Source organism: Lithobates pipiens, unplaced genomic scaffold (assembly GCF_037356315.1).
Source record: "Lithobates pipiens isolate NorthernLeopardFrog02 unplaced genomic scaffold, aLitPip1_a1.2 Scaffold_13, whole genome shotgun sequence".
NCBI classification, from domain to species: domain Eukaryota; kingdom Metazoa; phylum Chordata; class Amphibia; order Anura; family Ranidae; genus Lithobates; species Lithobates pipiens.
The window spans coordinates 419,417,378-419,440,998 of NW_027507718.1; the positions used below are offsets into that span (position 1 = coordinate 419,417,378).

A 23,621-nucleotide genomic window follows, 5' to 3' on the forward strand; every position below is an offset into this window, starting at 1 on the left:
GAGGAGTGGGCAGGGGTGAGCTGTCAGCTCTGTGTCAATAGATGCAGACGGGGTGGCTCGGGAGTGAGCAAACATGGGTGCCACCATGGAAAGTCACTTTCCATGGGGGCACTTGCTGAAGAGGAGGAGCCTGGGTGGGGGACCCCATAAGAGAAGTATCTGGGCTGCACTGTGCAAGACCAGTGCACAGAGCAGGTAAGTATGGCAAGTTTTTATTTTATTTTAAAAAAAAAAACTTTAATTTTTTTAGGTACCACAAACTGAAAGTGCTATTTAATATATTTTTAACATTTAAAGCAAACTCACCATCCATCCACATCTCCAAGCTTTATTTTTTTAAGAAATCACTTTGAAAATCACTTCCCTAGCGTTTCTAGCTGCAGCCATCTTGAGTAAGGGCAGATGATTCATGTAGCATTTACTTTTTGGAATCCACCTGCCCTTAGATCAGGCATGCAGACAGGAGGGTATTCTTAGCTGAGAAAGCCCCTCCTCCCATGAAGACTCCTGGGATGCATGACATCATTTTGGCCTGAGCCAGAAACCAGGAAGCAACTGAAGAAATGCAAAAAGAAATTAAAACAAGGAAACATAATGTACAGCATTTTATGCATTAAGGCAAAAAACCTTCTGTATCACAGGACCCCCACCCTCACCCTAAACTTACCCGAGCCCGATCTTGATCCTCTGTTCTCTCCCTCCTCACAGGGAAGATTGTTCAGAAAGTATTTAGCTTATTGTTTATGTGCTCAGGAAACATAGCTCCCAACTGTCCCCAATTTCAAGGGACTGTCCCTGACTTGGACCAAAGTCCCCCTGTCCCTCTTTCCTCCTCATGTGTCCCTCATTTTGGCCTGATCTATATAATAATGATTTTTTTTATCTTTCAAAAAGTGATTCCCCATTACAAAATTTCCAATATAAAGGAATAGTAGTGGTAAAAAAAAAAAAAAAAAAACACTTTTGGGTTTAACTAATCTTTATTTTTTGTATATTAAAAACACTCACAATAGAGTAGTGGGGTACAGGCACATTTAAATGATGGGATCCATCCATGTATCCTGGGTGACACAGGTCTCTGAGGCTATTGGGCAGGCTCTCCAGCGTCCATCATCTGTCAAGTAGCCGGCGGTGTTGCGGGTTTGCCAGCACCTCCGGGCAGTTGATGGACGTTCGTTGCTGCTCCGCTGTGTCATGGTGGCGTTAGCTTCCGGGGAACGGGCTCAGGTGAGCGGCACTTTGGAGCATGCATGCTCCATCAGACACAGCGGAGCAGCAACAAACGTCCATCGACTGCGCTCCAACTGCCCGGAAGTGCTGGGAAACCCACAACACCGCCAGCTACTTGACAGATGATGGAAGCTGGAGAGCCTGCCCAATAGCCCCAGAGACCTGTTTTCCCCAGGATACACGGATGGACCCATTAATTTAAACGTGCCTGTACCCCACTACTCTATTGTGAGTGTTTTTAATCTACAAGAAAAAAATCTGTTTTAATCAATTGCTGCACTTAGAGGGCACAGTCTCTCTTGTTTTGTTTTGTCTTTTTAGAGCTCCTTCTTGCTTTAAGGACTGGCAGCCTACAAGTGCTTGGCATTAGAAAGACTATTATATGGACTAATGTTTATTTGCATTTGTCAAACACCAACATTTATTATCTAGTCCAAGTGGTTGTTTTTTTTTTCCCCTCCCCCCTCCTGTTTATACTTATATTTTTATTAGTATCCGGCCATTTCCAGAGTGCGCCATATTAACTCTGTTTATTTTTTGTAAAATTCTCCTTTAAAGGGAGCATGGAAGGGGGTGTGTCCTATGCCTACATACATTTGCTAATAAGTGTCCCTCATTCCAATCTCAGAAATTTGGGAGGTATGAGGAAGAACACCAGCTTTGCATAACGGAGCCAGAGGAATGGCATGGCAACCAGCCAACTAAAATTTTAGGATAGAGAAGTCAGCAGTGGCAGTGTACACAGGTCAAATATTAAATATATTGTTTATTTAGTCCTTATATGAATGATGTGCTTTTCAATTTTCTCCCAATATAAGTAATAACTGAATAACGTGACATAATGTCATTGCTTTAAGAAGAAATATTCAAGTGCAAGACTTTGTCTTCGTGTGTCACTTAAAATCCACTGTCAAAGCACATGATATGCCTGAATGTATTTTGTGCTTGGACATCACTCCAAAAAAAACTTTTAAAACCAATATAATATTCTTATGTGTTAGCCAAATCCAGAGATAAACAAAATGCAATGGCAAACTGTATTTTATGGGTTCCGAAATCACAATTAGTGATTTTTCCATGTAAAGCATTTGCTCCTGTTTGGGTACTTCTTGCAATAGAAATAAATTCAAGCATGTACGGTCCTGCTTTATTAAGTGCTCTTAAAAGGACACAGAGGCACAGGGTGACACAATCAAAAAATCAAAAGTTAGGCTTTACCCCCTTCATGACCAGGCTTTTTTTGCGATACGGCACTGCGTTACTTTAACTGACAATTGTGGTCGTGCAACAGTATACCTAAACAAAATGAATGGTGGTATTTGATCACCTCTGCCGTTTTTATTTTTTGCCCTTTAAACAAAAAAAGCCTGACAATTTTGAAAATATATATATATATTTTTTACTTTCTGCTATAAAATATATCCATTGAAAAAAAAATCAAAGTTCTTCATCAATTTAGGCCAACATGTATTCTGCGACATATTGGTATTTTTTTATTCCAAAAATAAGTGTATATTGATAGGTTTACGCAAAAATGTTACAGCATCTACAAACCATGGAATTTTTTTTTATATTAGGAAAGATTAGAGACTTCTAGTGGGACTGCGATATTGCGGTGGACAGATGGGACACTGACACTTGACACTTTTTGGGGAGCAGTGACAATAGTACAGTGATCAGTGCTTTAAAAAAAAAAAAGAAAAAAAAAGAAGCAGCATCGGCGGGTGCCGGTAGACATTACAGCGGAAGCAAGCTGCTGCCGGCGTGCACGCCCCAGACCCGGAAGTGCAGTTCCTGTGCAGGAGATCAGCTTTGCCGCTGTATATATACAGTATATGGTCAGCAGGCGGTTAACCAAAAATGAAGGATTTTTAAAAAAATTTAAAATAGTTACATTGTTATTTCAGCTGTTCCCTATTCAACACTTTTACCTTTTTTTCTTAGAGCAGCAAATAGATTTCAAAAAGACTTGACATCACAAGTAAATATGGAATGTTCCTACTGCATTGTGAACATAGAAAAAAACTTTAAATTCCTTATAAATTCCATGTCTTGGAGTGCAGTATAGAACACACGCTGGAAATTCATAGACTCTGGGTTATAGGTTGCTACTTTTACATGACTGGACACTGGCACAGATTGGACACATTTCACAGTGAAAGTGGAATAGAATAGGCAAGGCCAAAACCTGTTCCCTAACAGTATCTAGAGGCACATTTTGGTCAAGTCCTGACTGCAGGAAAGACAGAATATAAGGGTACACCTGACAAAAAAAGAATTTGCAAGTACGGTAGCATCATTTTTCTAAAAAGTGGCTTTTCTGGCTTTAGGTCAGAGGTCTCAAACTAGCGGCCCTCCAGCTGTTATGAAACTACAAGTCCCATGAGGCATTGCAAGGCAGATAGTTACAAGCATGACTTCCACAGACAGAGGCATGATGGGACTTGTAGTTTCGCAGCAGCTGGAGGGCCACCAGTTTGAGACCCCTGCTTTAGGTAGTGTTGACAAATATTCCTGTCCTTCAAAACATGGGTTTCAACAGCTATCCAGGATAGAGCAGGGGACCTTGAGACAGGGGGTCTGGCTTGTTTGGAAGAGGTGTCTGTGTACCAGCTTCTTCTGAGCCAGGTTGGAGCAAGAGAATCAGATTTCTTCTCTCACTCTATTCTGTGAAACAGTCAAAGAAGAATCTGCAGTGGAGGGAAGGCATATATTGAAGCGGAACTTCATTCTCTCAATCAACATAGACTATTTGTAATCCTTAATAATGCTGTTAGAGTTCATACATAGATAGGAAGGTGTATTCTATTTACTTATTTTAAACTTTTTTATTTTATATTTATTAAGTTGCTTTTTGTTTCCAGGCTTAGGCAAATAAGATAATAAATTCTAGAAGTTTTCAGGAGGGGTTTTCTCAGCTAAGCATACTATCCTACCTGCATGTCTGAGCAAATGGCAGAGGGATTCCAGGAAGCAAATGCTACATGAATCATCTGCCCTTACTCAAGATGGCCACAGCCAGAATATTTTTCAAAGTGATTTCTCAGTAAAATAAAGCATGGAGACATGGCTCGATGGGCGAGTTTGCTTTGAATATTAAAAATGTATTTAATAGTGTTTATGTTTTTGGTGATCAGATGCAGTGTTGTTCTGCTATAACTTGAACAGCGAGCATGGAATTACCAGAGTATCCAGTGCCAGTACTAGAAGATCTGCGGTCCAGGCTACAAACTGGGATAAGTTGTTGAATCTGGAGTCCAGGATGATCACATCTTGAGTCCTCCATTTCTTATATAGGAGACTGAAAATGTCAGGATCAAGGGATCATTTTTCTTGGTCAAGGTGGTGATGATTGAGGAAATTCGCCTTCTACCAGTCCACTCTCAGGACGTGAGCAGCAGAGATTGCTGGACAGCGTTTTCCTGCCCAAGGGATAATCAGACTTGCTTCCTTCAAGGCTGCTGGTACCCCCTTATGATTAATATAGGCACTTCTGTGGCATTGTTTGACTGCACCCTGAATAGATGTCCCTAAAGAAAGGGGGTACAGTGATGCAGAGACAATTGTATTGCTCTGAGCTTCAATATGTTGATGGGGAGCTTTTCTTCCCTGAACTGTGTTAGAATGGAACACTTCTCCCTAGCCTTTGAGGCCTAGCATCTGTTGGCAACATCATCCATGAGTATGGGAGAAAGAACTTTCCCATTTCCAAGGATTTATTAGCAATCCACCAAGCTAGGGAGTTCCTTGCTTGACTAGAGAGAAGCATAGGGAAGTTGAGAGATGAGGAGTGTTTGTTCCAGGCCAACAGAATGTTTTTCTGGGAGAAACTTAATGGAACTTGGGGAAAAAGCCTTGAAAAAGGTAACCATGAGGGCCGACACTATCATGGAGACTCACACTGAGGGATGTCTTTTAGATCTTAAGGTCAGAGCATAAAACCTTAGAGACTTTTTTTGCCAAAAGGTAAGCTTTTTCCTGGGCTGTGTCTAGGATGAGTATTACAGATAAAGGGAAGGCTGGAGGGCAGACTCTTGGAAGGGGATTACCCAACCAAAATCCCAAAGAATCTGAATAGTAGTTTGGACATTTGCAGACAGCTTTGAGGTAGATGAAGCAAAAGAAGTTAGAGATGCTGCTGGGATAACTCCCTATGTAACCCCACCACACACACTTGTAGCTAGCCTCTATTGAAGAAAAGAGAGGAGGAACCTATGCCCTGTATTGTAATTTGGAAACTGATTTTACTGGAGAGTCAGAAATACTACTTTACTAGTCTTACAGTACAAAGGTTCTGTAATCATTATGACTGGGGCAACCAAAATCAGTCAAACTAAGGGGTGGGCAATACAGCAAATACCACCAAATATCCCATGTAACAATGGGTCAAAAAAGGCTCAAAAGACTCAGAGCAGCTTGTAGCACCTTACGCCAGACACTGGCATCAGAAGAAACCTGATAGAATTTAAATGCGTGAACAGAACCCCAGGTGGCAGCCTTGCAAATCTAAGCAACAGATGCCCAATGCTGAAAAGTCCATGAAGCAATAACAAAGTGTGTTCCAACAGGGAAAGGAGAAACACTATCCTTCAGACTAGAAGTTCTAATGATAATGTGTCTGATCCACCTAGCAATGATAAAGTGAGAGGCAGGGAGACCCCTTTGGAAACCTTCAAGAAGCACAAATGGGGAATACGATTGCCTAAAATAGGGGGCAATTGTTGATGGGAGGTAAATTTTTAGTGTGTACCACAGACAGACAATGGAGAGAAATTTCTTTAGAATTATTTCGAGCAGAGTATAAAGAAGGAACAACAATATTCTGCTTAAGGTGGGAAACAGAGACAAGGTAAGGCCATCAATTCAGAGACCCTCTAGAGGTAATAGCAAATAGAAAGGCCAACTTATGGGTAAGGCCAGGCAAGGTATTATCCCTAATAGATTTAAAGGTGGGTTCTGCAGAGCCAAGAGAACCAGATTTAGGTCCCATGGGGACACAGGAGATCGTACAGAAGGCCAGTTGTCAGCCTCTCCCAGAAAAAAGACCATAACTAGGCAGTGTTAGGGTTTCTGAACCAGAACATTCAAGGTGAAGATCTGTCTTATCGGTACTCAAAGCAAGATTCTGGTCCAGTCCAGACTGAAGAAAAGACAGAATATGACCCACAGAGTTCTTATAGGATGAAAGCTGCTCATCTCATTCCAAGCAAAGCTGGCCTGCAAGGTGAGATGGTAGACTTTACGAAAAGTCAATAGCCTATAAATCAAGAGGAGATGTCCAAATCTTAAAGGTCCCTGTTCCTCAGGACTAGCCATGTGGTTAAAGCCAAAAAAACAACAAGCAGGAATAAACACTGACCCTTGGGCCAGGAGGCTTGGACAATACAAAAGGGCCCAGGGAGTGTCTGCTAGGAGTCTGGTCCTTCTGGGTCAATTCAGAATGGGTGCAATGAGGATCATCAGAATGCCCTCCATCTTGATCCTACAAAGTAAGGGAGAATCTGTAGTTGGGAATGTGCAGGTAAGCATCCCCGGGTGTCTACTGTAGCCTAAAAATCCCCTAAAAGGAGGGAAGCAATGACCAACCTGTCATTTTCTATGCAAAACTTTTAAACCCAGAGAAAAAAGCTGAGTCTTCAGATGCAGAGTGGGCTGGACTCATCCATTCCATTTGGGAATGGTTTCAGTATAAGCCTTAAAAGTATTCACAGGGGTAATGACCCCTTGAGACCAGAACTGCAGCACCAAGCAGGTCCACTCACCATGACAAGGAAGGGGATAGGTTTGAAAGCATGAAGTGGGGATGAGGCAGAATGTGAAACTTAAATTACTAGCCCCTGGAAATTACACTCTGGACCTAGGATTTCCTGGGACCAGAGGGCGGGCAGAGTGCCTCATCACTCTGAAGAGGTTTTGGAACCAGACGTGCCTGGCTTGGAGGACCATGTCTTCTAACCAAAGTAGGTTCCCATTTAGAATTTGGCAGTGGAAGACAAAGAAACAAAAATAAACCTTCCTAATCTCAGGAGTAGAAGGCCCACTGGTGGGAACAGTAGACCCCCTTTGATCTCTTTCATGTACTTTTCAATTGGATCCAAAACAGGAATTTGCCTTCAAAGGGTAATTGCTCAAGGCCTTTCTTGCAAGGCAGCACTGCTGGCCAGCATTTAAACCAGAGAATCCTGCATATTTGGATAGAAAGAAGCTTCATCCTGAAGATTTGACTAAAACCTTCACACAGTAGAATAAGGTCATAGGTAACAGATTTAGTTGACTGTGGACAGACGCATCCAATAGAACCAGAATTTCGGGCCATTAACTTAATTCAGACAACAGTGATCTAAAAGACTAGCATAGGCCAAAACTGCAGGATGGCAGAGCCTGCCAAGAAACACGGAGCTGTAAAGAGGGACTCTAAACTCTTCTCTACCAGAGCTTCAAACACAGGGGCTATCAGGGTCTTGTTAAGGCATAATAATAAAATTTACCACAGGAAGCACCCACTTACATAGGAAACATTCATTAGTTGGATATTCTTAAGCAAAACATTTCAGGAGAGGGGCAGGGGCGGAGAGAGACAGAGAGAGAGAGAGCGAGAGAGAGAGAGCAAGTCCAATCATCTAGAGAGGTAGCTGCATATAACCCAGTGTAAAGATTCAAGAGATGATGTCCTTCAATGTACAACTTGAAAATGTATTTTCTGGTTCAGGCCTGCTTATTTGTGATATTTACAACCAAGTCCTATTTTTGAACTTCTTCAATTCTACCTCTTAGGGTCTGTGGTCAACACATTCACTTTAACATTTTATACACGGTTGTGAATAAAGGTTTGTGGATTTTCTAGGAAAACGTTTGAACTGATCTTAAACTGATTGTAAAGGCTGTTTTTTTTATTTTATTTTTTTTAAATAACAAACATGTTATACTTACCTCCTCTGTGCAGTGGTTTTGCACAGAGCATCCTGGATTTTCCTTTTCTCGGGTCCCTCTGTGCTTCTCCTGGCCCCTCCCTATCGAGTGCCCCACAGTCAGCAGCTTCCTATGGGGACAACCGAGTTGTGTTCATTCAGACATGGAGCCCCAACCCGGCCCCATCCCCTCTCTCCCACTTGGCTGCTTGACTTTGATTGACAGCCGTGGGAGCCAATGGCACTGCTGCTGCGTCTCACCCGCCAATCAGGAGGAGGGTTCCTGGACAGCCAAGACACTTGTGGACATCTCTGGAGAGAGATGGGGGCTCAGGTAAGTAATTAGGGGGTGCAGGTGTGGCTGCTACACACAGAAAGTTTATTATCTTAATACATAGAATGCATTAAGATAAAACAACCTTCTGGCTTTACAAGTCCTTTAGGCTAAACCATAATAAAAAAATACAACACACAAAATTTTACATTGCCATATCTTTATTAAACAAATGGTTTAAAACAGTTAAGAAAAAAAAATATGGAAACCCTTACATTTTGTAAGCAGAACCTTAATTATTGGCAAAACCTTAACCAAATGTATTGCTACATCTGTGTAGATCTGTGTTGCAGTTATTAGAGCTCATTTTTATATTTGAAGATGAAGTATAATCCATTTTTAGTTTTCTTTCCCTGGTTCATTCTTCCCTCCATCAACATACTAATGAAATTTTAAAATAAAACCATTTTGTTCTTATTACACAGCTTAGTTTAGACCCTGTGATTTCCACCCTGAGTCTCTGCACCTCTCCATGTATTGCAGGCACATCATGACTGGTGGGAGGGGCCAGTAGGGTGCTGTACATGGCTTCCTGAAAATATCACGGCTCCTTGCCGCAGTGCTCCTCTCTTCAGTCCTATATCAATCAATCAGCTATCATCTTCCAATCTTCTTTTCTCAAAGACCCAGCTAAGGAAGGTGTAACTCCTGCATATTTTCATGAAAGTTCCTTCCTCCCTGTACCTGGCATTTATTCTGGTATCTTTAAGTTGGGCTGCAGTAGGTGCACAAGTGAAAACAAAAACGATAGACAAGGAAAGGGGTTTTATGGAAGAAAAGACAGAGTCTGCCATAAAACTTCATGTCTTTTTTTTTTTAAATTGGAGTTCAAAGAAAAAAAGAAAAATCTGTTTTATCAGATTTATGATTAAGCCATTCTAAAACAGGAGGGTCTGTCTATAGCTAGAGCTACACTGCTGTTAATTTACCATTTTTTATGGACAATTTTAATGTTCTAAATTTTCTGTTGCTGATGTACTGCTGTTCCAACTTACTAATAGAAGTTTGAATTAAGTGGCGTGAGACAGCCAAGCAGCCCCTAAAAATAACTTCTCCATCATTCTTCAGATAAGTTTTTTGCTGTTAGTATTGTTTTGTAGTATGCAATCAAACTATAAATACGCCCCAAAAAGATAGACTTTGGTCACACAGAGCATTGTTCCACTAGTTCCAATGAACATCCATGCGATCTTAAGTAAAATATGTGTGATGAGCACAAATATTGTACAATGCTCTAGCTCTTAATCTAGAGTTTTCCCACCTTGAGGATTGAACAGCATATCCTTGGACTGATCTCTTTTGAAAGTATAGTAGGAAGAGTTGAATTTCATTAATTTGTAATCAATGTGAAGAGCTGTTAATTGATGGTGTTTGTGCCTGCAGAAATACTTTTGTAGCCCTTGCGAGCCTTTTAACCATTAATCCTTCCACTAAGGTCCTTCGTAGCCTCTTTTCATCAAAGTATATTGTACTGCTGTGAAGGAAACTCAATCAAGATTTCATGTTTTTTTTTTAAAGCAATAAATGCAGCTCAAACCCATGCCTGAGCTGTCTGATTTTATTGACCTGGTGAGCCACACCTGTACAATATGTGCCACCATGGCTGCTTGTAGTCTCCACTGGGGGATAGCGAGATAGAGTAACAACATAGAATGGTTGGGAGACAGGGACAGAGGGGTGTCATCCAACAAAAAAAAAAATGCCTGCACAAGTACCTTAATGGCAGGGTATTTTATTGAAAGCTGCAGATTTTAAAAGACTAACATAGTACACATTTTATCAATAATCTTGAATGCTTAAACCATTTGTTAAGTAAAGATATAGCAATGTAAAATACCATGTAAAATACCATGTAAAATTCCACGTGTTTCATATGGTAAAACACTAAATTTAAATAGGTTAATATTACATGGATAAAAAATTCCAAGGGGTCTGCAAATTTCTCATTATTTCTAACCATATATCAGCCCAAACATTATACAAAATGCCTGGTTCAGGTCAGCACTGGATCATTCCTTATGCAAGCATTTACCAGATAACAAAAAATGAATACTACTCATGGCACAAAGGTGAAGTACAGTGCATTATGCTGTAGAAGTGTCGGCCGGTCCATAAGGGGCACAGCCCCCCTAATCTCCATGTGTCGGGCACCTAATCTCCACGCGGGGAGTAGGGCGCATAGATTTTGACAAGTTTTTTTTGGAAGCTAATGATTAGAGCCTGAGGCTCTAATTTGCTTCATAAAGGTTGGCCTTGGGGCACAGAGCACTGCGCCCTGAGCCCACCCACTTGTGACATTAGCGAATCAACAATCACTATTGTCTTCCTGCTTTTCTTCCCAGCCAATCGGGCCAGGAAGCAGGTTTTAAGGCTGGATTGGCCAGAAGGAGAAGCGGCCGAAGCCACCTGCGACCTGGATGGGGTAAGTGCGGACATGGCAGGGGGGGTTTGTTTGTCCAAAAAATGGAGCACCAGCTGCCACTGTGCACAAGTATTAACAGCAAACAAATAATCCTGTAAAGAAGCAAAGATTTTTTTTAATCCAATACACAAGTTTACCACTTTGCACTACTAGTTACCACTAGTTACCACTTTGCACCACTAAAGTAACAGGCCCAGTGTTTTAGAGTTGAAGCTCCTGTAACTTGTATGGCCCTAGTGAATCTGCAAAGTGAAACTAGACAGACAGTCCAACACCCAAGATTTCCTGTGGGACCACCACTGTGATGCAGGAGATTACACTGTGCAATAAACCTCAACAGTATTACCTAACCTACCAAAGTACCAAGAACAATGCCAGGCAGTCCACATCATAATAGGAATGCTTAGCTGGATACTTTGGAGAAATTCTGAATGATCAAAATTCAGAAAAACTTACAACATATATAAAAGAAATACACTATATTACCAAAAGTATTGGGACACCTGCCTTTACACGCACATGAACTTTAATGGCATCCCAGTCTTAGTCTGTAGGGTTCAATATTGAGTTGGCCAACCCTTTGCAATTATAACAGCTTCAACTCTTCTGGGAAGGCTGTCCATAAGGTTTAGGAGTGTCTCTATGGGGATTTTTATTTCTGTCTGTGTTGTTGTGGGAGAGTTCCTGCTTGGTAAAATGTCAGGAAGACAACGGAGACCAGGACACCAGGAAAACCTGTAGCTGCACTTGCAGTAACTCATAGCAACCAGACCATGTTTCTTTACTGGACTCATATCAGCACACTGATATATGGTTAAGAGTTATAGTACTTGTCATTGATGCGCTTACCGCAGGGGTTCTAAACCCTTCCCACTCTATCCATAACCAAAAAAATGTTTTAGCTTTATGTCCACTTTAAGAGTAAAAGAGTATTTTAGCAACAGGCCACTACCCAAGAAAACATGAAGCATGATGCACAATGTAAAACCCAATAAAATGGTGATTACTTAATCTCTTAAGAAACAAGAGTACCTGTCTTACAGATGGACATGGACTTTGAGCAATGATTCTATAAAACAAATAAAGCAGGACTCCAGACAAAAAAAACCCAAGATAAAAATAAACAGCCTACTAAAATAAAATGATGAAAGTAGATTTTGCTGCAATATTCACTTTCTGCCACTAGACGTTCTCAGGCTGATGGCCAACATCATTCAACCACCTCCTCTGGGCCTCAGGTTGTCCTGGACCCACCTAGATCTATTATTGTACAGTGAAAGGAAAAGTAGCACAGTGATGAGCTTATCTCTCTGTCACTCTGACAACTCCTCCTATCAGCACAAGAACGGTTTGGCTCCTTGTACTACTGCTTCCTTTCACACTCCAGTTTGTTCAGGAGGCTATTAGTCCCTGCTATCATCCTGAAACCCACTTACACACAGATGACATTTACAAAGATTAAAATTACAAACAACTTTAAACAAACATCACATTCCCTGTTGGAATTTCAATCGTATGAGAAACATTTTCCATCTTGCTCCTTCTAATTTTCTCGTCACTAAAAATTTTTTAAATGTACGTAAAGTCAAAACTTTTTTTTTCTGGACCACGTATGGAAGAATTAAAACCTATGGTCAGGTTATTTTTTGCAGTTTTGCATAGTTAGGGAGATTTCCTCTTACTTTCTGTCCTGCAGACACAATAGGAAGTGGAAGGAAATATCTCAAAGTGAGGGGAATGCCACTCTTAGGCTGGTCATACATGGTTCGAATGCTGAACCAGCCGAGATATGAACTCTTTATGGGCAAGCCGAATGTACCAAGTTGATTGATTGATCAACATGGGTAAAACCAGCCTGCCAGATTCTCTTGCGATTATTGCTAGCAACTGCTATAGCTTCTAGCATTATTCACGGTCGTCTCCCAGGGGGGGTGGCTTGGGAGAAGACAATGGTACGGCAGGAGGGATTCCCACATCAACACTGATTGTGTTGATCAGGGAATCAAGTGTAATTTGCTCCGTGTATGGCTAAGCTTTAGGCATCTGCTACCAGTACAGGTGTCCCCATTTTAGGATTTCCCCCTTACCTCTTGTTCTGGTGAAACCTCAGAATTATGGCTATCCTCTTTCACTTTTTGACTAAGCGACAATGGTCACCAGTACAAAGAGGGCGTGAATTACCACAATGGGAAAAAAAGTCAGCATGGAAAAAAAAATACAGAGAGTCTACCCCTTCCACAGTCTATCCTTTACATACACTTTAAATCTAATGGGTTACTCCATGGTTAGAGAGCAATACCAGTAGCTGCACTTGCAGTAACTCATAGCAACCAGACCATGTTTCTTTACTGGACTCATATCAGCACACTGATATATGGTTAAGAGTTATAGTACTTGCCATTGATGCTCTTACGGTCTTATCCAATCGACACTAAATAGATCAGTCCCCTTATTCAGGTTTTATACAGGGCATTTTGCAATGGTGGATAAAACTGTTGACAACTCTTAAGCAAACGCTTGATTCCCCCTTTAACACAGAATTGATGAGGGAATCCCTCCCGCAGGGCTATTGTGTTTTCCTGGTAGGGGGCGCTGCCAATATTCACATGCTGAAAATCTGACATGCTGGTTATAACCAATTTGATCGATGGATCAACTTGGGTACATTTAGCCTGCCCAAAGATGGTTCAAATCTCAATCTGTCCCTGCTGAACCGACCGAGATTTGAACATCTATGGCCAGCTTTAGGTTTCCAGAAATGTGACACCTGGTACCATTGGAATGAAATCAATACAGATATATTGCATAAGCCATTGGATTGAATTCCAAAATAATAGTTATAGCTTACCATTCCAAACTCTACTTGACAACACCAGACCCTTAAAAACAGTCTGCATCAGTAAGAGACTCCAGAACAACATGTTTAAGGAAGCAATCGGAGTGTTCAAACTCGTACGTTTAGTCTGACGAGGGAAGACTTTAAACAACTCCAATAGTTCTGGCAAGGTGACTCCCACAAAGCCAGACTTCCCTCAATGGGCAAGCAACATCAGCTCAAATCATAGAAATACAGAAATGAGTGCCAGAGCAAAAACAGGCAAAGGCTAAGATAACCCTAATTAGTAATAAAAAACATATAAAAAGCATTTCTGCTCAGCAATTGTCACGTTGCTCCACGAGGAGAGTTTAATACTGGTTCTAATATAGATCTGTGAAGTCCCTGTTTTCTTGGAGTCCATCCACGTTACATCCAGTGGTGACCCATGATGAAGTGGGAACACTATTGGCTCCCAAAACAAGTTGGCTGTTTTTGCATTGACAAAGAAGGAAAGCATGCATGGAAGTGTTCTGAGCATATTTTGAGTAGTACCATCACCCCTCAATATAGACTTAGACCAAACAAACTATTTTATGTGTGGGACTTTACTGCATATATCCCGATCATTAAAATAAATAATGCATTTTATAAATAAATTCCATAAGTAAAATTTGTGATTGGAATTGTTGACTTCTTTATTACTAATGGTGCAGCACAGGATAAAGCAAAAATATAAAGCAAGTGTATATAATGTATATCGGCGATTCATATTTTTACGTGCTTATAGAATTGTATTGATAGAAAGCAATAAAAAAGTTATTGATGTTAATAATCGTGTGGATATATACAGTACCAATAAAGTCCCAAACCTAAAAATTGATTATTTCTCCTATAGGACTTATTTACAATTAAAAATATCTTGGATTATTTCAATCATTTTTGGCCTAACGCTCCCTTCTGTATTTCTACGGATCGGTAAGCAAAGCATTGGAGAACCAACATAAGAGAGCTTACTTAATAATAACAGCTCTTACCAAGGACTTAGGTCTGCTAACTAAGCAAAACTTTTTGCCAACTTGTTCCAAGACCAAGATTCATCATGTAGCACATGGACTGTGATGTGCATAAAGCTCTCCAATTCATACCACTTTATTATGATAATTATATTAATCAAACATCTATACCAAGATGGGTAAACAAATTGAATGCATTGCCTTAATTCCACATTTATTCATTTTTTTTTCAGAATAGCCAGCTACAGTCTTACATGAATGTATAGAAAAATACATGTACAAATGAAAATGTTGACTTTATGTCACATAAAGTACTCGAAGATTCAGTAAATTAAATAAAAAGTCTTCTATTGTCTGTACGTCATTGCCAGAAGCTGCCAGAGATTAGGTCAACCAATTACTACCTGATTTATTAAACTTTTTGGCACTCCAATGATGTCATAATACATTTTTTTTTACACAAACGAAATGTGCAAAAAAAAAACTGCACATTCAAGAACGAGGAAAAAAAAGGTGAGTTAGTCAATGGCAGACCATGTAAGAGGAACCTTTGAAACTATAAAGTAAAAGTCAGGAGAGTAACTACAGATTGTAGAACCCTCATATAATTTTTTATGGTGGCCCTCTTTCTCTCTAGCAACTGGAAGAGTCAACTGTGAAAATACTGTCACTGGTCTAAAAGCATATCTAAACCCAACACAAAAACGTATTATATATTGCAGCTTACCAGAAATTAGATGAGGTGGCTGCATTATTTTTCTTTTTCAAGTTTTTTTTTTTTACCTTTATTTTCAACTGATAACCCCGCCAATAAGACATTTCCTGTCCCTGGGTGGCTACACTTAATCATCCACTGTATCTATGGAGGAAGCCATCATTGTTACACATGTCTGCCTTCATCTTCATTTTATGGAGAGTGAAGACACAAGTAGTTTACAGAAGAGATAATATTGTTTCAAGTTCAGTTCACAGGAAGCAAAAGGGCAATGCATTCCACTCATTTCAAAGGAAGTGACAAGGCTACCATTTCTGGCAAGATCAACAAGTATTTTCTGTATTTGTTGCAAAGGTTCTTAGCCTAAAAACAATTATAACAAATGGCACCACAACACCTAAGAGCAGAGGATATGCAACATATTACATTTTTGTTCTTGAGTTTAGATATCCTGTAACATAAAATATGCCTAAATCAAGGACAGGCAAGCGAAGCAGTCAGTATAACCAGTACACTACTAGGGCTTAGTGCTGTAGTAGCAGTACAGACAATTAACTTTTTAACTTACATTTTTAGCAAACTACTCTAAATTCATTAGTTCTGCAGTCTTTTTCAGCATATAAGATCTAAGATTTCAGGGACTTGTATAAAATCTAAGCTCTTCCACCATTAAGGGAAGCAAATACTGAAATAGGTGATCTATTAGGCAGAAAAAAAAATGAAAACATATGTTGTAGTAGCAATAGTTATAACCATTGGGATATTTTTATTGTTACAGAATTATAAGTGCTTCCTCTTTAAGCTCCATCTTAATTTTGCAGAACTACAAACCTCAGAATCATTTTTAAGCGGCTAGGCTGTAGCAGAATTTCCCAATGCAAAAAGCCTATACTGCCAAGACATCTAAACAAAATGGATAAAACAAAGGGGGATCTGTGACCAGGGATCCTGACTATTCCTCCTGTGAGTGTAATGTAAGCTCTTCTTGACTGCAGACTTAACAGTTTGATTTGCCTCAACAAGCCTCTCCAACTGAGTCTCCTCTCAACTAAAGGCCCCATAGCAGCAGAGTGCATTACTGCGGCTATATTTACGCCACTGCTAAAAGAACCTATTTAATAAACATTTATATCAAATAAAAGGAGCAAATAAAGGTCCTGGGGAGACAACAGTGATACTGTCCATGGCACCTATTCAGGCGGTGATTTCCATTACCTTAACTATACTAGAAAAGGTACAACAGTCATAAGACTGTCTGCAATGGGCAAAGCATTCTACTCATGATCACTGCTATTTGAAAGCAAAAGGCTCAACTAGTAAGCAAGTGAATGTACAAAGAAAAGAAGGTGCCGTGTTAAAACATGGTGATTTTGACTTTTGTCAGACACCCCTCTGTAGGCTAACTTGAGGAAGACCTGCAGCAAATGAGCCTACCTGAGAGCCTACCTGAGAAGTCTAACAAAGTTCCTTGACCAGGCTGGCTATTTCCTGCATTTTAACCAGCAAATTCAGTCCCCCCAAATAATCTATCTCAAGGGCTGCTAAACATAGACATGCACCTGGTCTACGTTTGTGTAAATTGTGCAATTATTTCAGAAGATTATGAAAAGTTTACAATTAGGTGACATAACAGGAAGTGATCTTTCCTGATATTTGAACATTTTGTAATTCCATTGAAGTACCTGTAATTTTCTGCCTCCAGTGGCAGTATAAATGTCAAATATCTTAATTTCGGTACAGGTGTGGGCACTTTTAGCTGTGAATGCTACTAGTAGCTTTTTCCCATAATGCATATAATGTCCTTTTATGTTTTTCTGTGCACCAATCCTTTATGTACAGGAGATATAAAGGATTTATGGGTCCCAGCTTTTCTTGGAAATTCACACTTAGCATTTTAATTGTGCATTTCAATTTATTTAGTGGAATACACAATACTACATTGTACAGTCAGGAAATATTTTATGTACAAAAGTTAAGAAATGGTTTAAAACACTGAATGGTGTTTGCTATATTATTACACCCCTCTAGTGAAGTCCATGTAGGTGAATGGTGTGACCTGCCATCACAGGGTGTACGCACCATGCTGTTCTTTCCACAGTGGTTCTTGTCCATCGTCCTGTGTTGCTTTCACTTGATGCAATGCAGTTTCTTTTCCTTTCTTGATGCTGAAATCCAGGGACTGGAAACAAAATTAGATATCTTAAATGCATATCCTCCTTGTTTGAAGAATAAAGTTTTGTATATATAAACACTATGGGGTTGATTCACTAAAACTGTAAAATCTATTGCAGCTGTGCATGGTAGTGAGCTTCTAACTTCAGCTTTGACAAGAAATTTGTTTTCTATGCAGAGCTGCACCAGATTTTGCACTCTCCAGTTTTAGTAAATGAACCCCTATGAATCTCAATAAAAGGTACTTTTTTTCTACCTCTACCATGTTCTTACTTTGCCCTCTTTGGAATTTTAATAGTTTTTCTTTAATTGTATTTTTATTCTCCAGCACAGCTCAGCTTCATCTCTGTTTGCACAAAAAATTCAGTTACAAAAGCAATGCAAGACCCAAAGCAGATGTTGCATTGAAAGGTTAAAGACAAAACTTTTGAAGTACCAAAAAAATAAATAAAAAAATAATGATTTGCATATGCAGAAGTGCAAGGTAAGTGAAATGTGTAAAACATCCCCATCAGGATCACCCACTGCATGTTGTCATTAATACTTGTATTGTCAAGAAAATAATTCTGAAATCATTATCAGCTTGTTATGTAATGTCTGATGTCTGCAATATACCTCTCCTCTCATTCCTGACTTCCCACTAATGTGGCAATAGCAACCCTAATGGGTAACATTTTAATATACTTTTCATCCCAATTGTAAACCTAATGCAAGGTCATTCTATACACCAGACTTGTAAATGGTACTGTATATCTATAGAAAGGAAAAGCCAAGATAGCACTGTGATTCAACATAATAAAAGGAAGACGCAAGCAAATGACCTTGCAATAAAATGCTTGTGAAGGATTTAAGGGCAGAAACAGACTTATTTTTGGAAAGAACAGGGACAGTTTAGAACCTGTGCCAGGTTTTTATTGCGGTCTGCCGTAAACAAGAAGGGAGGACGTATTTCCTACATGGGAACATGAAGGAGACGTTTAAACTCTTATACCATCTAGCATAGATCTACTTGTTACTGTTTAATAAATGTGATTTGGAACTACATAAATATGGGAAAAGCGATTCCTGCAAAATCAAGTAGTGAAAGCAAACTACTTTGAACATACTTTATATACCTTTGAGAAGAAGGCATAACATTTACTCCACATATCTAAAGAAAAATTTGAAAAATAGACACTGGGGTTGACTTACTAAATCTGGTGCAGCTGTGCATGGTACCCAATCAGCTGCTAACTTCAGATTGTTCAATTAAGCTTTGACAAAAAAATAAAAACCAAATCGGTTTCCATTTATTTATGCACCAGATTTTGCACTCATGCACCAGTTTTAAGCTCCATGCACACTGGGCTTAAAATACTCCAGTATCCTTGGCAGAAAAAAAACGCTCAGAGAATTTTTTGTACAAAGTTCAGCAGCACTGTGTAAGATAGTAAATAAGCTCGATTGCACAAGAGATATACTAAAATATTTGATTTAAACATCTTAGCCAAGGGCTACCCTGTCATTCCATGAATGCTGGGTGACATTTCTGAAAAACCTAATTGGCAGGTAACAGTTTGTGTCTATGAAGTGCCAATATCACTCCTGAGCTATGAAGCTTGCAGTTTTCATTCACTAAAGAGGTTGAAACAATATAACAGTTACAATGTATTATGATTACTTATTTTGAACACATATCAAAGGAGTGTCATTTGATCTGCACATGTCAGTTGAAGAAACCTTGCAAATGGAAAAGAAAAATCATAAATACTGGTCCTCCTTAACTTATTAATTACCCTAAGGTATCCTTAAAGCATAACAAACTAAACCCAGAAACAAAAATAGTATATATTGTATCTAACCAATCATTAGGGCTGCATTCATTCTCCTCTTTTTTTTTTTTTAGTTTTTGTTCCTTTATTTTAATTTGGTGATTGGTCAGTAACATTTCCTCTCAGAATGGCTACATCAGCTTCTTCACTCTATCTATGGAAGAGCAATGTGGTCACCCTTGGACATCAGCATTGTTAATTAGTGGAGAAGATAGTGTTAGATGGACTAGTAGATGGAAGCTGGGTTCACATTAGTGCGAATTGGATGCGGATTTTCTACACATCCAGTTTGCACAGCAGGAGATTGTGACCAGCTCTCCATGGAGCCAGTTCACACATCTCCCCAATGGTGCAATTTGCACAGGAGCCCTGTGCGTATTTTGGTCCATTTCAGGTCCAAATTCGGGCTGAAATCAGGTTTTACATAAATGAGTGGCGCCAGGACCCTAAAGCATGGGGAAGAGATTGCAGGGAGCAGTCTTGCAGTGAGGAGGAGCAGAGAAATTGGTGAATAAATATTTGTTATTTGGTTCCCCTAGACCTGAACAAGCAACCCTGCAAAGGATTATTTTTTAGTTCCCTGGAGTTGCGCTTTATAGGAAGTTGAAAAACAACTGACTTTTATTTGGCTGGATCACTCAGTAATAAACCCAGCTACGGAGGGACTCAGAAAAAGACAGTGAGGAAAAAAAGTATTTGATCCCCTGCTGATTTTGTACATTTGCCCACTGACAAAAATGATCAGTCTATAATTTTAATAGTAGCTTTATTTTAACAGTATAACAGATTATTGACAAGATTCTTCCATGTAGTTCTGGGCTGATTCCTCACCGTTCCCATGATCATTGAAACTCAACGTGGTGAGAACTTGCATGGACCCCCAGACCAAGGGAGACTGACAGTTATTTTGTGTTTCTCCCATCTGCAAATAATCGCACCAACTGTTATCACCCTCTCACCAAGCTGCTTTGCGATGGTCTTGTAAACCATTCCAGCCTTCTGTAGGTCTACAGTCTTGTCCCTGACATCCTTGGACAGCTCTTTGGTCTTGGCCATGGTGGAGAGATTGGACTTTGATTGCTTCTGTGTACAAGTGTCTTTTATACATGTAACAAGCTGAGCTTAGGAGCACTCTCTTTAAGAGAGTGCTCCTAATCTCAGCTCATTACCTGTATAGAAGACACCTGGGAGCCAGAAATGTTGCTTATTGATAGGGAATCAAATACTTATTTCACTCATTAAAATGCAAATCAATGTATAGCTTTTTTTAAATGTGTTTTTCTGGAGATTTGTGTTGTTATTCTGTCTCTCACTGTTAAAATAAACCTACCGGTACTATTAAAATTATAAACTGATCATTTCGTTGTCAGTGGACAAATAAGCAGGGGACCATACTGTTTTCCCTCACTGTATATGCCATATTAGCCATAGTTATACATTAACTATCCTTTATTGTTTTCTTCCGTTCATTATTTCTTTCATAGATTGTTTTTTCAGCCAATCATTTAAATATTTCCGGTTAATGTCCATTGTTTCGCTTGTAGGATTTTGTAGTGTTGCATTAAAATATGTAACGAATGGTTAAACTAGTTTAACAATTATATTTGTTTTGTTATGTGCTTTTGCCTTTAGAAATTGAAAAAAAACAACAAAAAAATCACATTACTTTGTTATCATAACTAATGGCAAACCGTTTGCTGAATCAATAGACCTGTAGCCTATACAGATATAATATGTTCTCTTATGAGGGATTTATAACATGATAAAAAGAATGTAACTGTTTCTTAACCACTTGCTTACTGGGCACTTAAACCCCCCTCCTGTCCAGACCAATTTTCAGCTTTCAGCGCTGATGCACTTTGAATGCCAATTGCGCGGTCATACAACACTGTACCCAAATGACATTTTTATATTTTTTTCCCACAAATAGAGCTTTCTTTTGGGGGTATTTGATCACCTCTGAGGTTTTTATATTTTGTTTAAAAAAAATGGAAAAAGACCGTTTAAAAAAAAAATTATTTTATTTTGTCATAAAATTTTGCAAACAGGTAATTTTTCTCCTTCATTGATGTACGCTGATGAGGTGCCAGTGATGGGCACCGATAGGTGGCAGTGATGGGCACTGATGGGTGGCAGTGATGGGCACTGATTGCTTACACTGATAGGTGGCACTGATTGGCACCACTGGTGAGCATTGATAGGTGGCACTGGTGGGCACTGGCAGGGGGTACTGATTGGCACAGATGAGGTGCCTGTGTTCCTTCTTCTTTGGAACCGATGTCCCTTTATCACAGTGTTTCTCAATTCCAGTCCTCATGGCCCAGTAAAAGGTCATGTTTTCAGGATTTCCCTCAGATGAAACAGCTGGGGTAATTACTAAGGCAGTGAAACTGATCAAATCACCTGTGCAAAATAATGGAAAGCCTGAAAACATGACCTGTTAGGCTGGGTTCACACTGCTGCGGGGGGAGATCCGGATGTGATTCGCACCGCAAATCACATCCGATCTCCGTAGCGATGCGAGTTCAGCCATACAGATAGTATGGCTGAATTCGCATCGCTCCCGCAGCAAACTCGCACGGGACCCTTTTTTTAGTCCGCAACAGAATCGGATCGCATGGGGGTTCACACCATGCAATCCGATTCCTGTGCGAGTCGGCAGATCGCACTGCGATATGCGGACGGATCTGGGGGTGTCATTAACATATCATTGACACTCCCAGACGTCCGCATAGGGCAGTGTGAACTACCGGCGGGAGTAATGCGATGCGGGAAAACGCAGCGGATTCGCGGCGTTCCCGCATCGCAGCGGTGTGAACCCGGCCTTAGTGGGCCATGAGGACTGGAATTGAGAAACACTGCTTTAACATAAGCCGGTGATCGGCTTTTTTTTCTCCTCTCCTCCGCTGTCAGCGTGAGGAGAAAAAAAAACGATTACCGAGGTTTTGTTTACATCATCATTGGCTGACAGCTGATCACATGGTAATGGGCTGGGGCCGGCCCCTTACTCAGATTGGTGATCACCCGAGTCTCAGTGACTCGGTGATCACAGCACGCTCCCCGCGCGCCCTGCAGGGCATGCTCAGGGAGCATGCACAGGGGAGGACGTCCTATGACGGTCTTCTAGAAATTGAGGCCCGCTCTGTAGCCGTCATTCTGCTATGGCCCAGACCTCAAGTGGTTAATATAGTTCCACTTTAAATAATATGAATACTAATATTATATGCAAATAATACACTACCAGTGATTTGGGATCGACCTTTTGTTCCTCTTCTTGGTCTTTTCCATTTACAACAGCTTCGGGTGGTGCAAGAGGTGGTGTGGACTCTAAGCTGGTGACAATTGAGTTTTCCTTATTATGCTGTGTTGTACCTAGAATCAAGATGTCAAGTCAAGCCACAAACTGTAAAATGGGACAAATGCAATAAGAAAAGAAATGAACAGTGTAAATCTAGGGTTATAAATATAGGGCTGATTCTCAAAACTCCATATTTAAAAAAGGTATTTAACAAAAATGTGCCTTTCTATAATAACAAACTTGTTTATTACTTTGACAGAAATCTCAAACAAGTGCCTTACCCGCCTTTAACATAACTATATCCAGATGGTTTTGAGATGTTTTTGCTGACTGAATTATTATGCATCTATGTAGTGGTGAACTGTCACATGATCTGCTTTGGCCATAGTTATCCTTAGAAGGCATACTTTACTGTATATGCAACACCAACAACTGTGCAACAGCACAGACTTCAACAAACCTTCAGCTGTCTGCTCATTGTGGACATTTGTAGGCAAAGATGAATGTGTTCCATCGACCACATCACTGTGATTTCTTTCATCAGACAAAATCTGAAAGAAAAATAGAAAGGCAAACCTGAGGTTAATAGTGATGCAAACGTTTATCAAGTTAAACAGTTGTGATGCTTTTACATGACCATTGCATAAGAAAAATAACAAAACGTAATAATGCACTTGAAGGTAGCCATAGACACATAAATGCTGTCTGATCCAATTAATATATGGAATCAACAATCCTTATGTTTACGTGTAGACATTGTTGAATGACAAAATCAGGATAACACGTCTTGAAGAACCTAGCAATTGCCTGCAGTGGATTTAAAACCTCTACTGTTTCTTGGGGAAACAAGACCAGTACCAAGGCTGGTTGCCTGCAGTCCTCCCTTTCTTTTGTCACTGA

At 40.0% G+C, this 23,621-nt stretch overlaps 1 protein-coding gene across 9 annotated transcripts in view; it reads right to left on the bottom strand.

Moving 5' to 3' along the window:
* The window catches only part of LIMCH1 (LIM and calponin homology domains 1), a 375,099-nt gene that overhangs the window by 20,477 nt on the left and 331,001 nt on the right, over positions 1-23,621 (bottom strand). For 8 of the 9 annotated variants that reach the window (XM_077477576.1, XM_077477575.1, XM_077477570.1 and 5 more), the window contains 3 exons: positions 23,182-23,272; positions 22,665-22,795; positions 17,520-17,619 (listed from right to left, as the gene is read on the bottom strand). In XM_077477576.1, the coding sequence (XP_077333702.1) occupies positions 17,520-17,619; positions 22,665-22,795; positions 23,182-23,272 (322 nt within the window). The remainder of the gene's footprint in view (positions 1-17,519; positions 17,620-22,664; positions 22,796-23,181; positions 23,273-23,621) is intronic. The other variant, XM_077477572.1, reaches the window with a different exon arrangement.